The 21,913-nt window shown below is 47.1% G+C and overlaps 1 protein-coding gene across 1 annotated transcript in view; it reads right to left on the bottom strand.

The window, feature by feature from the left end:
- NWD1 (NACHT and WD repeat domain containing 1) overlaps positions 1–8,623 on the bottom strand; it is an 84,208-nt gene extending 75,585 nt beyond the window's left edge. Inside the window, exons 1-3 of the mRNA XM_088839142.1 lie at positions 8,557–8,623; positions 2,715–2,800; positions 258–374 (exon numbers count right to left, since the gene is read on the bottom strand). Of these exons, the coding sequence (XP_088695268.1) occupies positions 258–374; positions 2,715–2,798 (201 nt within the window). The 5' untranslated portion in view covers positions 2,799–2,800; positions 8,557–8,623. The remainder of the gene's footprint in view (positions 1–257; positions 375–2,714; positions 2,801–8,556) is intronic.
- Positions 8,624–21,913: the final 13,290 nt, after the last annotated feature.

Raw genomic sequence — 21,913 nt, 5'->3', positions numbered from 1 at the left:
TGGGCTTCAGCACTCTGCTCTGCCACTCACCTGCTGCTTCCACTTGACTGCTACTGTCTGGATTCTGGCTAGCTCTCCAGAAAAATGGGTGCTGTGATCAATTAGCAATGTCTGCCATGGGCAGGCTATGAAGATTGAGCGTGAGAGCAGACATACCACCCACTTCCCTCCATTGATGGGTTTGGTCTAGAAACAGGGCCATATCCTGGTGCTAGAATGAGAAGTAAGAGTTAATCTGTCCCTCGCAAGAGACTCACAACAAAAGCTGGCCCTATTGATGTTTTCCGACACCGGTCAAGCTCCTCCAAGCAGAGTTCTGTGGTCATGTGGTTAGTGGCCTCAGTGTTCCGAATACCCCACCTCAGGTCAACCACCTGGAAATGACAAGCATGGGTTCGTCAGGAAGGCGGCAGGATGGGTGATGTTTTTAAATTCCTTTTAATAAAGGCATAATGTTTCTTTCGGTCATTTTTTATTTTTGGCTGCCCTATGCAGCATGCCCGATCTTAGTTCCTGGACCAGATATCCAACCCTGGCCCCCTGCCTTGGGAGCTCAGAGTCTTAGCCACTGGACCACCGGAGAAGGCCCTCTTTCAGTAATTTGACAACCTTTCCTCAAAGAGGGCTGTCTGGATTAAAAGAACTTGAATGACATCCATAATCCCAGTGTAATCATGAGAAAAATATCAGACAGACCCAAACTGGAGGCATGCCACAGGACTCCCAGGCAATCTTCCCTACAACTGTGCTTGGAGAAGACCAAGGAGCCATCCCAGCCACAGGAGACTGGGGAGCTGGGACAACTAAATGTAACAGAGGTCCTTGGCCTTCTAAATGTAGCAGAGTTCTCCAGCCAGAAAGGAGACACAAATGGCGATAGGCAGAAAGTCTGGCGGTTGCTTAAAGGCAATGCACCAATGTCCATTTCTTAGTCATAACAAACACGCTCTGGTAATAGAAGATGTTCTAACAGGGGAAAAGTGGGTGGGTGGGGGCGTATGGAAACTCTATCCTATAGGCAATTTTCCTGCAAATCTAAATTCCAAACTCAAACGTTTACTTAAAAATATTCTAAAACATTGTTAAAGAACTCGGGCATTTTCAAACTGTTCCTTTTTCAACAAGGACATGTCCACACTTGTTCTCAGAGCTTTCCTTGCAAAGGATGGTTTTTGCTTGGCCAGAATCAGATGTGGCAAAGTCTCCTGGGCAACTGCACGCTTTCGGTCCTTTTTGGCCTACTGGCCGGAGGTGGGGCTGAGTAGAATGGCTTAATTCAAGCAGTGAAGCCGACCGGGCAGAAAGCTGGGATGAGGAGACAGTGGGTGGGACTCAGAACAGGCCATGTCTCCCTCAATTCTTTTGTCCAGAGAGGACACAAAATTCCTAATAAACCACAGCATGGGGTAAAAGGACTACAGTACCGGATGTGGCTGGAGGAGGAAAGGGAAAAGGAAAAAGGATTAGCCATTGGGCCCACACAAGAAACTCCATCTCTCCAGGCCACTGTCTCCCAGCCTGCGTCTTAAGGGTGTTCATTGCCTCAGTCACATTAAAGGGACGCACACGGGGCGTTTCATCAGCACCTATGTCTTCCTTTATAGTGTCTCTACCATTGAATCATGTCTCGTGATCAGTGAGGGCAGAGGCAAATTCCCACCACAGCGTTGCCTCTTTCTTGGTAATGCAGAGGGACTTTCCTGGTGGTCCAGTGGCTAGACTCCCTGGATGACTGTTGTAAATGGCAAGGAGATCGCATCAACTGAGGCTGAGACTCCAAAGATGGTTTATCAGTTTCCGCTTAGAAACATGCAGGCCTCTACATCCCCACCCTGGGACTGGTGCCTTCTATCTGGGGCCCATGGTGACTGCCCCGCTGCTGCGCATCTTGCATGCATACCCACCCAAATATCCCACAGCCCTCTTAGACACCCCCTAAAGCTGTTCCAGTATAGCGAGGGCTGGAGGACAGGACAAAACAACAATGAAAGTGACATGCAAGGCTTCCCTGGTGGCTCAGTGGTAAAGACTCAGCCTGCCAATGCAGGAGATACAGGTTTGACCCCTGATCCAGGAAGATCCCACATGCCACAGAGCAACTCACCCCTTGTACCAGAACTCCTGAGCCAGTGCTCTAGAGCCTGGGAACCACAACTACCGAAGCCCACGTGTCCTAGAGCCGTTGCTCCACAGCAAGAGAAGCCACCGCGATGAGAAGCCTGCATCACCCATCACACCAACAGCCCCCACCGTCACTTTTAAAATATTTATTCTTATTTATTCACTTATTTGGCTATGCTAGGTCTAGGGGTGGCATGTGAGCTCTTAGTTGCAGTATGTGGGGTCTAATTCCCTGACCAGGGATCGAGCCTGGGTCCCCCACATTGGAAGCAACGAAGAGTAGCCCCTGCTCTCTGCAACTAGAGAAAGCCCACATACAGCAGCAAAGACCCAGCACAGCCAAAAAGAAAAAGAAAGTAAATCTTATTTAAAAAAAAAAAAAAGTGACATGCCCAAGGAGCAGAGTTGCAAGGCATCCACGCCTAGTACGTTGCCGCACCACCTGGGCTGACTGCAGTGCCCGTGGCCACGACCTCTCCACCTGCCTTTTTCAGAGGACTTTCATCCGTAATTCTGGTGTGGAGCCCGTCTGAGCAAGGAGCCCGTATGACCGCCCGGGTTGCTGAGACAGTGAGGGGCGGGCAGGCAGTTACCTCGAACGTCAGGCCGTGCTTCTGGCAGAAGGTCTGCACTTCAGGGTAGGCGGTGCTCTGCAGGGCTTCCCTCTCCGCGTCCATATCTGCAAGGAACGGCATGGAGGCTAGGAGCTGGACGAATGAAGAACTCTCCCTGCCTCACAGCTCTGCTCTTAGCCTCACGGACTCTCACAGAGGAAAGCTAGGACAAACCTGGTGTGTGCTCAGTCGTGTTAGTTGTGCTTGACTGTGTGGCCCTATGGACTGTGTAGCCTACCTGCCAGGCTCCTCTGTCCACGGTGATTCTCCAGGCAAGAATCCTGGGGTGGGTTGCCATTCCCTTCTTCAGGGCATCTTCCCAACCCAGGGATGGAACCTGCATCTCTTACATATCCCGCATTGGCAAGTGGGTTCTTTACCACTGGCGCCAACAAACCTAGACAGTGTATTAAAAAGCAAAGACGCCACTTTGCCAACAAAGGACTGTATAGTCCAGTCTATATTCCTTCCAGTAATCATGTACAGATGTGAGAGTTGGACCATAAAGAAGGCTGAGCACCGAAGAACTGATGCTCTTGAATTGTCCTGGAGAAGACTTTTGAGAGTCCCTTGGACTGCAAGGAGATCAAACCAGTCAATCCTAAAGGGAATCAACACTTGAATACACACTGGAAGGACTGATGCTGAAGCTGAAGCTCCAATACTTTGACCTCCCGAGGTGAAGAGCTGACTCTGGAAAAGACCCTGATGCTGGGAAAGATCAAGAAGGACAAAAGGGCGACCGAGGATGAGATGGTTGGATGGATCCATCACTGACTCAGTACACATGAACTTGGGCAAACTCCAGGAGATGGTGAGGGACAGGGAGGCCTGGCATGCTGCAGTCCATGGGGTTGCGAAGAGTCGGACACGACTTGGTGACTGAACAATAACAACTCTTACGAAGGCTAGGACCCTTCATGATGAATCAAAAGTGACAAAAAATAGGAGGCATGCCAGAAAAACCAACTATGCCTGGGACTTTCCTAGTGTTAGTGCTAAAAATCCCACATTCCAGGAAACCCCTCAGACCCAGCTAACCAGTATGGTTGCTCACCTTTGGTTAGGGTTGTCAGCTAAAATACAGGACACCCAATTGATTTGCATTTCAGATAAGTAAGGAGAAACCTGATCGCAGAAGTACAGCCCGCTCCCTGAACTCCGGAATTTGCATTTCTGATAAGCCCTGTTCAGTCGTGTCTGACTCTTTGTGACCCCATGGACTGCCAGGCTCTTCTGCCCATGGGATTTCCCAGGCAAGAATACTGGAGTGGGTCATTATTCCACTCTCCAGGGGACTTTCCTGACCCAGGGATCGAATCCACGTCTCCTCCATTGCACGCAGTCTTTGTTGCATGAAGATTCTTTACTGCTGAGCCACCAGAGAAGCCCCTCTGCACACTATCTTACAGGAAAAGATCACTGCTTGTTTATTTCAAACACAAATTGAGCTGGGTGTCCTGGGTTTGTTGGTTATGGTGGTGGTTTGGTTTCTAATTTTTGATAAATCTGGCAGCCCTGCCTAGGGTAAATCTGGATTCTAAGATTATTTTCTACCACTTGCCTTCATTGTATGGCCTTGTGCCAAGCATCATGCCATCCTTGGTTTCCCCCTCTGTAAAAAGGGAGTGATGCCTCTATTCTGCAGGGCTACAAGCTCCCCAAAGTCAAAAACCTCTGCTCTGTCTAGGTCATTGCTAATTTCTCGGCATTCAACATAGGTACTCAATAAATGTTGATGGAACCAATGAGGCTGCACCTACTGTAATGTAAGAATTCAAGAATTATTTGTTTTCTGCACCTCGCCAGGGGAAGGTCACTTCAGTGTCCATGAAAGGACTCCCAAAGCCGCTAGTACAAAGAAGCTGCCTGGGTCCTAGCATAGGCACTGACCTGAATGCCAATCTTGGATCTGTCCCCTACTCCCTTCCTGTACCTGTCCTGTGAATTCCACAGGTTATTTATATTTGCCCATAAAATGTCCACTGTGAAGTTACTTTATGTCCAAACACTAAAAAGGATCCCTGGTGGTCCAGTGGTTAAGCACAGGTTCTATCCCTGGTCAGGGAACTGAGATCCTGTTTGCATGCGTGCTAAGTCGCTTCAGTCATGTCCTGCTCTTTTCGACCCCGTGGACTATATCTAGCCAGGTTCCTCTGTCTATGGGATTCTCCAGGCAAGAATACTGATGTGGGTTGCCATTTCCTCCTCGAAGGGATCTTCCCAACCCAAGGATCTAATCTGAATCTCTTATGTCTCCTGCAGTGGCAGGCAGATTCTTTACCACCAGCATCGCCTGGGAAGCCCCAAGATCCCGCAAGACAAAAATGCCAAAAAAAAAAAAAAAAAGCATCAAGGACACAATGGCAAACAATACATATGTAGACAATGCAGTATGCTGGAGCTGGCCCCTGCTGTCCTGGGAGAGCTGATTGCTAATTCATCAGGAATTTTGTTAAAATAGCCATTGTGAAAAATTAGCTTTTCAGTTGACTCAGTGGTAAAGAACCCGTGTGCTAATGCAGGAGATTCGAGTTCCATCCCTGGGTCAGGAAGATACCCTGGAGAAGGAAATGGCAACCCACTCCAGTATTCTTGCCTGGAAAATCCCATGGACAGAAGAGCCTGACGGGCTACAGTCCATGGGGTCACAAAAGAGTCAGACATGACTTAACTAAATAACAACAACATGAAAAATTAAACTATCTGAACTTAGGATGAAACACATTATAGTAAAAGCAGAGATTGCAAATACTCAGACCTCATCACTTCTGAATTATTTTACTACCCTTGACCATGGATTCTGCTCTTGAGTTTGTTTACTGCTATTGATTTTGCATTAGGGAAATATTCGAGGATGGTGAGCTACCCAACATATCTGACTCCGTGTTTATGAGGTCACCCAGGGCAACTTGAAATTGACCATGGTGGGAGAATTAACACCACGGAAATTGGCAGACAGTATAAATCAGGGGTTTTTGTTTTAATTTTCGGACAACAGGTTATTAAACATTTGCCAGCACACACTGTGGACTCTTTGCCTTCATGGAGCTTACAGCCAGGTTGGAGGAGTCATGCATTAGATAAACAGATCCGTTGAATAACTACAGCTTATGGGGCTTGGGACTTCGTAGGTTACTGGACTTATTGGAGCCTAGTGTGACTACAATGCGTGGGTGAGGTGAGAGTTACACCAGATAAAGCTGGGGAGTGAACCAGATCCTGTCATACAGAGCTTTGTAGCTGTGGGAAGACTTGGGCGCTTTTAAAGCCTAGCTTAGAACATTTATCATTAATATTATTTGCAGTATCATTTGCCACTCACAGCAACTCTCTCAAGTCAGGCTCTGAGGCTGGCTCATGGAGGAGGAAGCAAATGGTCAGGGAGGCTCTCCCTCACAAGTCCCTATGTGTGTGGGTCACTGGCCGGGCTGTGTTCACATCCCGGTCTCCTAGAGGACACTGTGAGCCATGCCCACTGGCCCTGGCACCACCCCAAGCTCCCAGTCCGACTCTGTCCCTTACCTGAGACTGTAGAGCTGATGAAGATGGCCACGTTTCTGGATGCAGGCGCTGGGAGGGGGCCTGCCTGACCCTGGAGAAGCCGCCGGCGGGTGCCTGGGCTCAGGGGGCTGCTGTTCATGCTGCCCACCCACCTGGACAATCTTTCCCCAGGAAAGGGCCGGGGCCTCAGACACCTCACACCAGTGGCCAGATGGCCTTCCCAGGAGGCCAGCCGGGCAGGGCCATCTGCAGGGGGTACCTGTCTCACCCTCTCAGGTTTCTTGACCACCTGCAGCCTCTGTCACCTCCAGGGCCCCTGGGAGATGAACCAGTGGCTCTTCACAGCTCCACTTGGGCTGCACAAGCTAATGGGGGGAGATGCTGGACAGTGGCCTCCCAGCCGACATCCCCTGGATGCTGACTCCGCCAGGCACCCGAGCCTTTTCCCCCTCAACCAATAGCTCCTCGCCCTGGGAGCTCACCGGTAGCCACAGTAACTGTGGTTTCCTGGCTTTGGAGCCCAGGGACCAACCAGCCTCCCGAACACCTGGGTCCCCTGGGGCTCCATGAAAATTGAGCCCTGTCCCAGGTGTGCAGCGGGAGGCTGTGCGGTCCTGGGAGCGGTGCCAAGCCTGGCAGGGCAGGCAAGAAGGACAAGCTCGGTGGAAACCCATCATCCTGTGCCCACTGTGCCTTCCAATGAAGCACAGGCACCAGGTGCACTATTTAAGCCGGCAGGTCTCAACTGCGGGCCGTTTTGCGCCCCCCCAGGCGACACTTGCAATGTCTGGAGACATTTTTGGTTGTCACGCCTTGGGGAGAAGTTCTTGGCATCTAGAAGGTAGGGCCTAAGGATGCTGCCCAACACCTCACAAGGCTCAGGACAATGCCACCATGGAGAACTGCTACTGCTGCTGCTAAGTCACTTCAGTCGTGTCCGACTCTGTGTGATCCCATAGACGGCAGCCCACCAGGCTCCCCCGTCCTTGGGATTCTCCAGGCAAGAACACCGGAGTGGGTTGCCATTTCCTTCTCCAATGCATGAAAGTGAAAAGTGAAAGTGAAGTCGCTCAGTCATGTCCGACTCCTAGCAACCCCATGGACTGCAGCCTACCAGGCTCCTCCGTCCATGGAATTTTCCAGGCAAGAGTACTGGAGTGGGCTGCCATTGCCTTCTCCCCATGGAGAACTATCTGTCCCCAAATGTCAGCAGTGCTGAGAAACTGGGACACCAACTTTAAATCAACTCTAGTTGAATCTCCTTGCCTGCAGGAGGTGCGGAACCTGAGGCCTTCTCTCCTTGAGAAGAAGGGAGATTAGCAAGTCTCCGGAGGGGCAGTTAAGGACCTACCCACCTGAAACTGACTAAGGGATTTCTCTCATGGCCTGGTGGTTAGGACTCCACGCTTCCAAAGCAAGTTGTGCAAGTTCGATCCCTGATTGAGTAACATCCCTTATGCTGGTCAAGGTCAAAAAAAAAAGAAAGCAACCGAGGTGTGCTGTTTGAAATAATCAGCTACACCATTTGAACCAACACGGATGGAGCTTGAGGGCATTGCACTGAGTGAAACAAGGCCTCACTTACACGTGAGATCCGAAAAGAGCCCAACTCAGGGACTTCCCTGGGGGTCCAGTGGTTAACAGCCCACCTTCCAAGGCAGGAGATGCAGGTTCAGTCCCTGGTTAGGGAACTAAGCACCCACATGTTGCTGGGAAACAGCCCACGCCTCACAGCGACTGAACCTGCCTGCCCCGGAGCCTGTGCTGCCCGACGGAGAAGCCCACGTGTGGCAAAAAAGACCAAGAGCACACAAGCAAACAAAAGAAGCCCAGCTCAGAATGGAGAGTAGGATGGTGGTCACCAGGGACTGGAAGGAGGGGAAATGCGGAGATGTTAGCCAAGGGGTACGAGCATCCAGTTATGAGCCAGTCCAAGGATCGAATGAGCAGCATGAGGATCACAGTTCGCAATACTGTGCAATGTTGTGTTACACACCTGAAAGTTCCTGAGAGAGTTAAGTGTCCTCAGCACAAAAATGAAATGGTAATTATGTGATGCGTGTTAGCTGATGCTGCCTGGGGTAGCCATCCTGTAATAAATAAGTGCATCATATGGACATAATACACCCTAAACTCACACAATGTTATATGTCGATTGTAGTTCAATAAAGCCTGGGGAAAATTTAAAAAAAACAAACAAACATGAGCAGGAAAAGACTTTCTCAGGATCTGACCTTATTGAAGGTGCTTTGGTGACCTCAGCCCTGCCTCACCCACCTCTCAGTGTTGACAAACCACAGATTGGAGGAATGGATACCTTGGTGACCATGGGTTTGCTTGGAATGCTGACCCCTCCATTGCCTTCCTGGAGGACTTAAGCCAACAGCCTCTCTCCCCGGACATCAGCTGCCATCTTCTGGGAAATGGGTGTGAGAACCAGTCCTGGGTGGGCTAGGGTGAGAAGAGGAGGCTGTCATCTCAGAAACAACACACAAGGAAGAAAGCACAATGTGCCTGACAATCAAAATAAATGCCCAAATTTCCATGAGGAACAAAATGTGAACAAGGCATCTGGGAGAGAGGTATGTAAGTACCCGCCTCAGCTCAGCTCATTGCTCTGCGATGACCTAGAGGGCTGGGAAGGAGAAGCAGGAGAGAGGCTCAGGAGGGAGGGTTTATACACATACATATGACTGATTCACCTCATTGTACAGCAGGAACTAACACAGCATTGTAAAGCAATGACACTCCAATCAAAAAAATAAAGAAAAAGGGACTTCCTTGGTTGTCCAGTGGTTAAGGCTCCATGCTCCTAATGCAGGGGGCTCGGGGTCGATCCCTGGTTGGGGAACAAAGATCCCACATCCCACATGTGTGGTCAAAAAAATAAAAGAACGAATACAAATATGATATGCTTTCCCATTTGTTCATATATATTTTTAAAAGTCCCCACTTTACATACAGGCACTCAAGAAGTAGTTTTACCTAACAGCCTGAACTTTTGCTCATCTTTTTCTTCTCTGCCCCAACTTTGCTTCCAAGGCATGTCCATCCAGAAAGGCTTTGCTGCTCAGGGGTCCCCAGGACCACCCTAGGTTTGGAGGATTCCCTAGGAGAACTCACAGAATTCACAAATGCTGTTTCACTCGCTGTGACAGTTTATTATAGCAAAAAGTTAAAGTGTTAGTTGCTCAGTCATGTCCAACTTTTTGTGACCCCATAGACTGTAACCCTGCCAGGCTCCTCTGTCCATGGAATTCTCCAGGCAAGAACACTGGAGTGGGTTGCCATTTCCTTCTCCAGGGCATCTTTCCGACCCAGGGATTGAACCCACATCCACTGCATCTCCTGCATTGACAAAGAGATTCTTCCCCACTGAGCCACCTGGGAAGCCGTTTCAGTTCAGTACTCAGTCATGTCCCACTCTCTGCGACCCCATGGACGGCAGCACGCCAGGCTTCCCTGTCCATCACCAACTCCTGGAGCTTGCTCAAACTTAAGTCCCTTGAGTTGGTGATGCCATCCAACCATCTCATCCTCTGTTGTCCCCTTCTCCTCCGGTCTCATGCTGGCCAATTTATCTCAGTCTTAGGGCCTTTGCATATGCCATATTTGAACTCCCATGCTGCACCTTTTCAAGTTATTCACTTTCCAGCTTAAACGCCATTTCCTGAGAGGCTCTCTCTGACCATTCCATTACTCCCTGACTTCTCAAATTACTCCCCGCACCATCACCCTATTTTAATTCTCTGCACAGTACTCACCACCAGCTGATGTTTCCTCTTTGTTTACTGTTTGTCCCTCCTACGAGAACGTGATGTCCGTGTCTGCCAAGGTCAGCGTGCCTGGCACATAGTAGGTGCTGAGTGCATAACTGTCCAGTCAGCTCATCCACAGTTATCCATCTTTCTCAACTCCTGTTGGTCACCTAAGGAGACAACTAGCAAGTCTGGATTCCCCAGGAAGGACAGAGGTTTTCCTTGGGGGCTCCAGCCTTCCTCCAGCTACTATCGGTGGTGAAAGAGCCAATTTAGAATCTTCTGGGGAAGTAGGCTGGAGAAGAAAGTTTCCTGGGCTCGGCATTGCCTCAAAGGCATGCCCCCAGCAATCCTAGTAACTTTTGTCTTGGGCACTTCATGCGTCTCTCTCTGCCAATTCTCCCAGCAACTAGGATAATGAAAGAAATTGTTTGGCTCTCCACCCCTGGCTAGGCTGGGCACTTAGCCAGACTTGGTGGTTAACTGTTGTGTGCCGGCTAAAGGGCTCATCCTAGCAGATGCCCTTTGTGGAGGGCAGTCCTCCCAACAACCTCGAGAGGCACACATCATAATCCCGTCCCACCAATGATGAGTGTGTGTATTCGTTGCTCAGTCACGTCCGACTCTTTGTGACTCCGTTGACTGCAGCCTGCCAGGCTCCTCTGTCCATGGGATTCTCCAGGCAAGAATACTGGAGTGGGTTGCCATTCCCTTTCTCCAGGGGATCTTCCTGATGCAGGAATTAAACCTGGGTATCCTGCATTGCAGGCAGATTCTTTATTGTCTAAGCCACCAGGGAAGGCCGCCAATGAAGGAAATGAGGGCCAAAGAGATATAGCCCCTTGTTCAGGCCACTTGGCCTCCCTGGGCTTAAATGAAATGTACTTACAGAGACTGTGAGGCTAGCACCATGCCTGCTTCTTGCAAAGACCCCATGAAATGTTGGTTGTGATTATTTGCTATTTTTATTTATTTTTTATTTGGTTGTGCCAGGTCTTAGTTGTTGGCACCTGAAATCCCTGATCTTCACTGTGGCATGCAGGATTTTCAGTTGTAGTGCCTGAACTCTTGGTTGAGGCATGTGGAATCTAGTTCCCTGACCAGGGATCGAACTCCGGCCCCTCCCCTCTGTCCCATTAAGAGCAAGGAATCTTAGCCATTGGACCACTGGAGAAATCTAGTTAAGGACTGTTTTTGCTAGGGGAAACACTAACGGAAACCGCCCACCCTGGCCAGGCACTATGGTAACCATTTGTGTGAGTTATTCCGAGGTCCTGGTAAGGAACATGGAACTAACAAGCCATCACCAACTAGAAGAATTTGGGAAAGGTCAAAAGGAGATGCCCACGTGTCCTACCAATCTCCCAGAATCCACCTCGCTGGAATTCATCTTGGCTGCGTAATGCATGCACCACCAGGAAGGACACTGAGTCAGAATGTTGGCCAGAGATAACCCCAAAATGAATTCCATCATCATAAAACCTGAAAGTGGGAGCCACATGGCAGAGAAGTCCTTCAACTTTTCCTTACCCTCCTGCTCTCCTCCAGGGTGCCCCTTCCGAATAAATTCTCTTGTTTTGTCAGCACGTGTGTCTCCTGGACAATTCATTCCCAAGTGTTAGACAAGAGCCCACTCTCGGGCCCTAGAAGGGGTTCCCCTTTCTGCAGTATTTTTACTACTACCACGTCCACCCAGCTAGTGGCAGAGTCAGGAATCAAAGGCTCCAACTGTAAAAGTTTCAGCAACAGTTAACGAACTCCAAGTCTCTAGAACACGGTTTCTCAGTCTTGGCTCTGCTGACTTTGGAGCTGGATCATTCTTTGTTAGGGAGCCATTCTGTACACTGTGGCATATTGAACAGCATCCTTGGCCTCCATATACTAGATGCCAGTAGCACCACCCCCCTCTAAAATGTTTCCGACCTGGCCAAGTACGCCCTGTGTGGTAGAGTCCTTACCTCCTGCTCCTGGCTGAGAACCAATCTTCCGTTCTGTTACTATACGCATGTTGCAGGCATGCCTGCTCAATCACTGTTGTGTCTGACTCTGCGACCCCATGCACTGTAGCCCACCCGGCTCCTCAGCCCATGGGATTCTCCAGGCAAGAATACGGGAGTGGGTTGCCATTTCCTTCTCCAGGGGATCTTCCCAACCCAGGGATCAAACCCACATCTCCTGCATCTTCTGCTCTGTCAGGCAGATTCTTTACCACTGTGTCGCCTGGGAATCTCACGTGACCATAGCCATGCTGCTGCTGCTGCTGAGTCACTTCAGTCGTGTCCGACTCTGTGTGACCCCCTAGACGGAAGCCCACCAGGCTCCCCCATCCCTGGGATTCTCCAGGCAAGAACACTGGAGTGGGTTGCCATTTCCTTCTCCAATGTGTGAAAGTGAAAAGTGAAAGTGAAGTCGCTCAGTCGTGTCCGACCCTTAGCGACCCCATGGACTGCAGCCTACCAGGCTCCTCCATCCATGGGATTTTCTAGGCAAGAGTACTGGAGTAGCCATATTACTTTTAAAATTATTTTTTGTCTTTTATTTTTAAAATATTTATTGGAGCATAGTTGATTTACAGCGTTGTGTTAGTTACTGCTGTACAGCAAAGTGACTCAGTTATATATATATATGTAAAGCCACTCTTTTTAAGACTCTTTTTCCATATAGGTCATTACAGAGCACAAGTAGAGTTCCGTGTGCTATATGGTAGATTCTTACTAGCTATCTAGTTTATATATAGTAGTGTGTTGGGCTTCCCTGGTGGTTCAGTGGAAAAGAATCAGACTGCAATGCAGAAGATGTGGATTCGATCCCTGGGTCAGGAAGACTCCCTGGAGAAGGAAATGGCAACCCACTCCAATACTGTTGCCTGGGAAATTCCATGAACAGAGGAGCCTAGTGGGCTCCAGTCCATGGGGTCACAAGAGTCGGACACAACTTAGCAACTAAACACCATCACAGTGTGTATATATAAATCTCCCATTTCACACACCCCCACCCCATTTTCTACTCTGGCAACCACAAGTTACCTGGTAACCCATGAACAGTATGAAAAGGCAAAAAGATAGGACGCTGAAAGATGAGCTTCCTAGGTCGGTAGGTACCCAATATGCTACTGGAGATCAGTGAAGAAATAACTCCAGAAAGAATGAAGAGGCTGAGCAAAAGCAGAAACAACACCCAGTTGTGGATATGACTGACGATGGAAGTAAAGTCCGTTGCTGTAAAGAGCAATATTGCGTAGGAACCTGAAATGTTAGGTTCATGAATCAAGGCAAATTGCAAGTGGTCAAACAGGAGATGGCAAAAGTGAACATCGACATTTTAGGAATCAGTGAACTAAAATGGACTGGAATGGTGAATTTAACTCAGTTGACCATTATATCTACTACTGTGGGCAAGAATCCCTTAGAAGAAATGGAGTAGCCCTCATAGTAAACAAGAGTCCGAAATGCAGTACTTGGATGCAATCTCAAAAGCGACAGAATGATCTCTGTTTGTTTCCCAGGCAAACCATTCAATATCACGGTAATCCAAGTCTATGCCCTGACCAGTAACGCTGAAGAAGTTGAAGTTGAACGGTTCTATGAAGACCTACAAGACCTTATAGAACTAACACCCGAGAGAGATGTCCTTTTCATTATAAGGGCAAAAGGAGGAAGTCAAGAGATACCTGGAGTTACAGAAAAATTTGGCCTTGGAGTACAAAACAAAGCAGGTTAACAGTTTTGCCTAGAGAATGCACTGGTCACAGCAAACACCTTCTTTCAAGAACAGTAGAGAAGACTCTACACATGGACATCACCAGATGGTCAATACCAAAATCAGATTGATTATATTCTTTGCAGCCATAGATGGAGAAGCTCTATACAGTCAGCAAAAACAAGACTGAGAGCTGACTGTGGCTCCGATCATGAACTGCTTATTGCCAAATTCAGACTGAAATTGAAGAAAGTAGGGAAAGCCACTAGATCATTCAGGTATGACCTAAATCAAATCCCTTACGACATACAGTGGAAGTGAGAAATAGATCTAAGGGATTAGATCCGATAGACAGACTGCCTGAAGAACTATGCACAGAGGTTCGTGACATTGTAGAGGAGACAGTAGTGAGCAAGACCATCCCCAAGAAAAAGAAATGCAAAAAAGCAAAACGGCTGTCTGAGGAGGCCTTACAAATAGCTGTGAAAAGAAGAGAAGCTAAAGGCAAAGGAGAAAAGGAAAGATATACCCATTTGAATGCAGAGTTTCAAAGAATAGCCAAGGAGAGATAAGAAAGCCTTCCTCAGTGATCAATGATAAGAAATAGAGGAAAACAATAAATGGGAAAGACTGGAGATCTCTTCAAGAAAATTAGAGATACCAAGGGAACATTTCATGCAAAGATGGGCTCAATAAAGGACAGAAATGGTATGGACCTAACAGAAGCAGAAGATATTAAGACGAGGTGGCAAGAATACACAGAAGAACTGTACAAAGAAGATCTTCACGAAAAAGATAATCATGATGGCGTGATCACTCACCTAGAGCCTGACATCCTGAAATGCGAAGTCAAGTGGGCCTTAGGAAGCATCACTACAAACAAAACTAGTGGCAGTGATGGAATTCCAGTTGAGCTATTTCAAATCCTGAAAGATGATGCTGTGAAAGTGCTGCACTCAATATGCCAGCAAATATGGAAAACTCAGCAGTGGCCACAGGACTGGAAAAGGTCAGTTTTCATTCCAATCCCAAAGAAAGGCAATGCCAAAGAATGCTCAAACTAGTGCACAATTGCACTCATCTCACACACTAGTAAAGTAATGCTCAAAATTCTCCAAGCCAGGCTTCAATAGTACATGAACCGTGAACTTCCAGATGTTAAAGCTGGATTTAGAAAAGGCAGAGGAACCAGAGATCAAATTGCCAACATCCAGAAAAACATATACTTCTGCTTTATTGACTACACCAAAGCCTTTGATTGTGTGGATCACAACAAACTGTGGAAAAATCTGAAAGAGATGGGAATACCAGACCACCTGACCTGCTTCCTGAGAAATCTGTATGCAGGTCAGGAAGCAAAAGTTAGAACTGGACATGGAACAACAGACTGGTTCCAAATAGGGAAAGGGGTACATCAAGGCTGTTTATTGTCACCCTGCTTATTTAACTTATATGCAGAGTACATCATGAGAAATGCTGGGCTGGATGAAGCACAAGCTGGAATCAAGATTGCCAGGAGAAATACCAATAACCTCAGATATGCAGATGACACCACCCTTATGGCAGACAGTGAAGAAGAACTAAAGAGCCTCTTGATGAAAGTGAAAGAGGGGAGTGAAAAAGTTGGCTTAAAACTCAACATTCAGAAAACTAAGATCATGGCATCCGGTCCCATCACTTCATGGCAAATAGATGGGGAAACAATGGAAATAGTGAGAGATTTTATTTTGGGGGTCTCCAAAATCACTGCAGATGGTGAATGCAGCCATGAAATTAAAAGACGCTTGCTCCTTGGAAGAAAATCTGTGACCAACCTAGATAGCATATTAAAAAGCAGAGAAGAGAAAAAAAAAAAAAAGCAGAGACATTACTTTGCCAACAAAGGTCTGTCTAGTCAAGGCTATGGTTTTTCCAGTGGTCATGTATGGATGTGAGAGCTGGACTATAAAGAAAGCTAAGCGCCAAAGAATTGATGCTTCTGAACTGTGGTGTTGGAAAAGACTCTTGAGAGTCCCTTGGACTGCAAGAAGATCCAACCATCCATCTAAAGGAAATCAGTCCTGAATGTTCATTGGAAGGACGGATGCTGAAGCTGAAGCTCCAATACTTTGGCCACCCTATGCAAAGAATTAACTCTTTTGAAAAAACCCTGATGCTGGGTTAGATTGAAGGCAGGATGAGAAGGGGACAGAGGATGAGATGGTTGGATGGCATCACTGACTCTATGGACATGAGTTTGTGCAAGCTCTGGGAGTTGGTGATGGATGAGGAAGCCTAGCGTGCTGCAGTCCATGGATTGCAAAGAGTTGGACACAACTGAGCGACTGAACTTAACTGAACCACAAGTTTGTTTCCTACATATGTGCATAGTCGTATTAATGTATTTCAAGAGACTCCAATGTTGCAGGTATTAATACACATACTGTCATCCATATTCCCAGTGACCTGAGGACTTCAGTTTGCTACACTGCTTGTCTTTTCTTAAAAACTTTACTTTTGGCCATGCTTGGTTTTGGTTGTTGCGTGAGGGCTTTCTTCGGTTTCAGTGAGTGAGGGCTCCTCTCTAGTTGCGGTGTGTGGGCTTCTCACCGTCGTGGCCTCTCTTAGTGTGGAGCACAGGCTCTAGACTGTGGGCTCAGCAGTTGCAGCACTCGGGCCCTAAGGCACATGCTACCCTGTTGCCTGATGAGGAAAATAAACCAGAGAAGTTCAACAATTTGCCCAGGTTCTCTTGACAAGAGACTGATGGGACTGAGAGGAAACTCCCTCCTTTTCCGGCAGTATTGGAATCTGTGCATTAAAAAATTCTTGGCAAAGGTTTTAAAGCATGTTGATAATAATGTGGTTAGTGTGCCCTCTGCCCTTTGCCGCAAGTCTTTATCTTTTAGAGACTCAAAGTAAAATATTTACAGAATGGTAAGCTTTACAGAAGGACTGAGATTTGCCTTGAAATAATAACCTTAGGTGAGGTGGATGGAGTAGATTGGCCAGGGGGTGATGGTGGTCAGGGCTGGGGCTGGGAACTCATCATACCACTCTGCCTACTTTTATGAGGTTTTCAAATTCTCTGTAGTAAAACTGTAAAATATTCTTCTATCTGCACTCTGAGGAAATAGTCATTATGATCACTGTGTACTGAGTCAGTACTGAGTCCTGGGAAGGGCATTTCCAAGGCTGCTCGGCCATCTCGCAAGCCTAACGTTATCATTTCCATCCTACAGAGGAGGAATCGGGTCAATAAACTAAATCAAGCGCTTAGCGTGGAAGGTGCTGGGCTGAGCTTGAGCAGAGCAGCATCGCCCCCTGGAGGTCATAAGTGGGCCTGCCTCGTGAACTTGAAGAGGGTGCGGAGTGGGTTGAGAACGCATGAGAGATGCTGGCTGGACCCGGGTGCAGCATCTGGGGACGGGGACGCCAAAAGAACAAAGCAGTACAGACAAATAATATTTTAAAAATTGTCGTAAAAGGATAAACATATTTCCATGCAATATTTTTTTTAGGAAATCAAAATCAGTAAACATCACAATTTAAAATACGGAGAGGTAAGAATTCCCCCGTGGTCCAGTGGTTAAGACTCTGCACTTTCATTGCAGTGAGTCCAGGTTAGATCTTGGTGGGGGAACTAAGACCCCACAAACGGGGCAGTGTGACACCTTCCCCAAAAAAATCCAAAACAAAACACAAAACAAACCAACAAACAGAAAACAGTGAGGTGAGTGAAATTAGTATACAAATGCAGAATCCTGTTTTAATTAAGAGTCTGATATTTTGTCACCATGGATTTTTGTTTGCATTGATTTTGATTTTTTAATTACTTAAAAATAACATTTATTTGCAAATCAAAATCACAGTGAGACACCACCTCACAACCACTAGGACAGTTGTAATCAAAAAGTGACAAGTGTGAGTGAGCATATGGAAAACTTGGAGCTCGGCTAGATGGGAATGTAAAATGCTTTAGCTGCTGTGGACAGTTCATTAAAGAGTTAAACACAGAATTACCATGTTGTTGCTGTTATTTAGTCCCTAAATCCTGTCCAACTCTTTTGTGACCCTATGGACTGTAGCCTACCAGGCTCCTCTGTCCATGGGATCTCCTAGGCAAGAATACTGGAGTGGGTTACCATTTCCTCCTACGAGGGGATCGTCCTGATGCAGGGACTGAACATTCTTCTCCAGAATCACAGGTGGTCTCTTACACTGTGGTCTCTTGCATAGAGCCACCAGAGAAGTCCCAGAGAAGCGTGCATTTAGATCTTCTGCCCGTTTTTGTTTTCTTTTTTTTTTTGGTTGAATTGTTTGCTTTTTTTTTTTTTTTTAGTTTGAGCTATTTGGCATTAATCTCTTGTCAGTCATTTCACCTGCAAATTTCTTCTCCCATTCCCTAGTGAGATTCAACCATTCTTAAACCAACAGCATAATTTGCTACAAAAGTGACCCTCACTCACATGCAGAAGGGACATGGCCCAGGCACATAAAACAGTTGTCACTCCCTGAGTACTTGCCTAGTGACAGATACTAACCTGTCACTCTTACTAACCTATTCAATAATCAGGTGCTAGTTTTCATCTCCATTTTCAGCAGGAAAAAAAGTGGAGAAAAGGAACGTGAAATAACTTGGCCAGATGCACAGTGCGGTGGTTTTAAAATCTGACTAAATTCCTTAATGGTCATCCCCTCAAAAAGTAGAAACTAATTCTCCTCCCCTTGAGTGTGGGTTGCACTTCTGACTAGCTTCTACTGAACAGAATAAAGCAGAGGTAACAGTATGTGCATGTGTACAAGCTGGATTTAGAAAAGGCAGAGGAACCAGAGATCAAATTTCCGACATCCACTGGATCATCGAAAAAGCAAGAGAGTTCCAGAAAAACGTCTGCTTCTGCTTCATTGACCATGCTTAAAGCCTTTGACTGTGTGGATCACAACAAGCTGTGGGAAATTCTTAAAGAGATGGGAATATCAGACCGCCTGACCTGCCTCCTGAGAAACGTGCATGTGGGTCAGGAAGCAACGGTTAGAACCGGACATGGAACAGCAGACTGGCTCCAAATTGGGAAAGAAGAGCATCAAGGCTGTATACTGTCACCTGCTTATTTAACTTACATGCTGAGTACGTCATGAGAAATGCTGGGCTGGAGGAAGCACAAGCTGGAATCAAGATTGCCGGGGGAAATATCAATAACCTGATATGCAGATGACACCACCCTTATGTCAGAAAGTGAAGAAGAACTAAAGAGCCTCTTGATGTAACTAAAAGAGGAGAGTGAAAAAGTTGGCTTAAAATTCAACATTCAAAAAACAAAGATCATGGCATCCGGTCCCATCACTTCATGGCAAAGAGATGGGGAAATAATGGAAACAGTGACAAACTTTATTTTGGGGTCTCCGCCTCGTTCCTCCGTGCCGGCGCCGCAGCGCGCTGCACCCCTCGTGGGCGGGGCAGGGCAGTCGGGCCCAGGGTGATCGCCTTCCTTCCACTTTTTTCACCTCGTGGGTTTCCACTGCCACTGCACGTCGCCCAGCGCCCCGCGCCTCAAACACCCCCGGCTCCGTGGGCTAGCTTTAGCTTCCCTTGTGGCTCAGACAGTAAACAGTCTGCCTGCAATGCGGAAGACCCAGGTTCCATCCCTGGGCTGGGAAGATTTCCCTGGAGAAGGAAATGGCCACCCACTCCAGTGTTCTTGCCTGGAAAATCCCAAGGATGGAGGAGCCTGGTGGGTTACAGTCCATGGGGTGTAAAGAGTTGGACACGACTGAGCGGCTTCACTTTCATTTTCACAATCCCTGCGGAAGGTAATTTCAGCCATGAAATTAAAAGACACTTGCTCCTTGGAAGAAAAGCTGTGACAAATCTAGACAGTGTACTAAAAAGCAGAGATATTACTTTGCCGACAAAGGTAAGTATAGTCAAAGCTATGGTTTTTTCAGTAGTCGTGTATGGATGTAAGAGTTGGATCATAAAGAAAACCGAGCACCGAAGAATTGATGCTTTTGAATTGTGGTGTTGGAGAAGACTCTTGTGAGTTCTTTGGACTGCAAGGAGATCAAACCAGTCAATCCTAAAGGAAATCAATTCTGAATATTCATTGGAAAGACTGAAGCTGAAGTTGAAGATCCAATACTTTGGCCACCTGATGTGAAGAACTGATTCATTTGAAAAGACCCTGATGCTAGGAAAGATTGAAGGCGGGAGGAGAAGGGAGTGAGATAGGACGAAATCAATGGATGGCATCACCAACTCAGTGGACATGAGTTTGAGCAAGCTCTGGGAGATGGTGAAGGACAGGGAAGCCTAGCGTCCTGCAGTCCATGGATTCACAAACAGTTGGATACAACTGAGCGACTAACACACACACACATATTCCAGTACCACTTAAGCCTTCCATGACTACAGATAGCCCTGGCTGACATCTGATTGTAGCCTCGTAAGAGACCCCACGGAGAAGGCACTGGCGACCCACTCCAGTACTCTTGCCTGGAAAATCCCATGGACGGAGGAGCCTGGTAGGCTACAGTCCATGGGGTCACAAAGAGTCAGACAAGACTGAGTGACTTCACCTCACCTTCCTGCATTGCAGGCAGATTCTTTACCATCTAAGCCACCAGGGAAGTCCTTTTTAAATAACAGGTTCTTTTTATTTAAAGATGTTATATTATGTCATTTCATTTTATTATTTTGGCCACACCATGCAGCCTGTGGGATCTTAGTTCCCCAGTGAGGGGTTGAATCCACACTCTCGGCAGTGAAAGTGCAGAGTCTTAACTGCTGGACCACCAAGGGATTCCCTATGGTTTGCATTTCTCCTTTTTAATTGTTTTGATTTCTTATTTTGGGCTCCCAGCAAAGCGATTCACTTATCCACATGGTACTACTTTTGTAATTTAAACAAATCTTACACAGACAAAGCCTTTGCTTTATAGGGTTTTGAAAAATGTGCATCCCTTTAGGAAACAGTCTGGAATGTTTGGTAAAAAAAAAAAAAAATGTGTGACTGCCCACTGACAAGTGCCCATGTGTGCATTCAGACAGAACAGGCCTGTCATTCACTTACCTAGTTGCAATTTTGTTCCAGGGTCATGGTGTGGAAAGAAGGTCCTTTTAGGATTTTGTTCAGTGGGCATATTAGTTTGCTGAGGCTATCATAGCAAATTATTCAAGAATCAGGAACTTCCCTAGTGGTCCAGTGGTTGACCCCATACTCCCAATGCAAAGGGGCACAGGCTGAATCCCTCATCAGGGAAGTAAGCTTCCACGTGCTGCATGATGTGGCCAAAAGGAAAAAAAAAAAAAAAGTCAGATGCACGAATGTCCAAGGGCAGGAAAAGATGGATATTTCAGTTCAAGCAGGGAGAGTGATGTTGGCCTTCCTCTATCTTTTTGCTCTACTTAAAGTGAAAGAGGAGAGTGGAAAAGTACACTTAAAACTTAACATTTAGAAAACTAAGATCATGGTATCGGGTCCCATCACTCCATGGCAAATAGATGGGGAAACAATGAAAATAGTGAAAGACTTTATTTGGGAGGGGCTCCAAAATCACTGCAGATGGAGACTGCAGCCATGAAATCAAAAGACATATACCCCTTGAAAGAAGAGCTATGACCAACCTAGATAGCATATTTAAAAGCAGAGACATTACTCTGCCAACAGAGGTCCGTCTAGTCAAGGCTATGGTTTTTCTAGTAGTCATGTATGGATGTGAGAGCTGGACTATAAAGAAAGTTGAGCACCGAAGAATTGATGCTTTTGAACTGTGGTGTTGGAGAAGACTCTTGAGAGTCCCTTGGACTGCAAGGAGATCTAGCCAGTCCATCCTAAAGGAAATCAGTCCTGAATATTCATCGGAAGGACTGATCCTGAATCTGAAGTTCTGATACTTTGGCCACCTGATGCAAAGAACTGACACGTTGGAAAAGACCCTGATGCTGGGAAAGATTGAAAGGCAGGAGGAGAAGGGAATGACAGAGGATGAGATGGTTGGATGGCATCACCAGTTCGATGGACATGAGTTTGAGCAAGCTCTGGGAGTTGGTGATGGACAGGGAAGCCTAGCGTGCTGCAGTCCATGGGGTCGCAAAGAGTCGGACATGACTGAACGACTGAACTGACCCGAACAAGGCCTCAGCTGATTGGAAAGACGCAAGTGTGTTGGCGAAGGCCATCTGCTTTACTCAGTTCACCAGTTCAGATGCTCATCTCTTCTGAAAACATCTTCATG

The sequence above is a fragment of the Moschus berezovskii genome, chromosome 8 (genome assembly GCF_049115385.1).
Source record: "Moschus berezovskii isolate FMDL1 chromosome 8, NW_MosBer_1.0, whole genome shotgun sequence".
In the NCBI taxonomy this organism is placed as follows: Eukaryota; Metazoa; Chordata; class Mammalia; order Artiodactyla; family Moschidae; genus Moschus; species Moschus berezovskii.
Note: the sequence above shows the minus strand (reverse complement) of the source record. Positions and strands in the feature narration are given on the sequence as shown.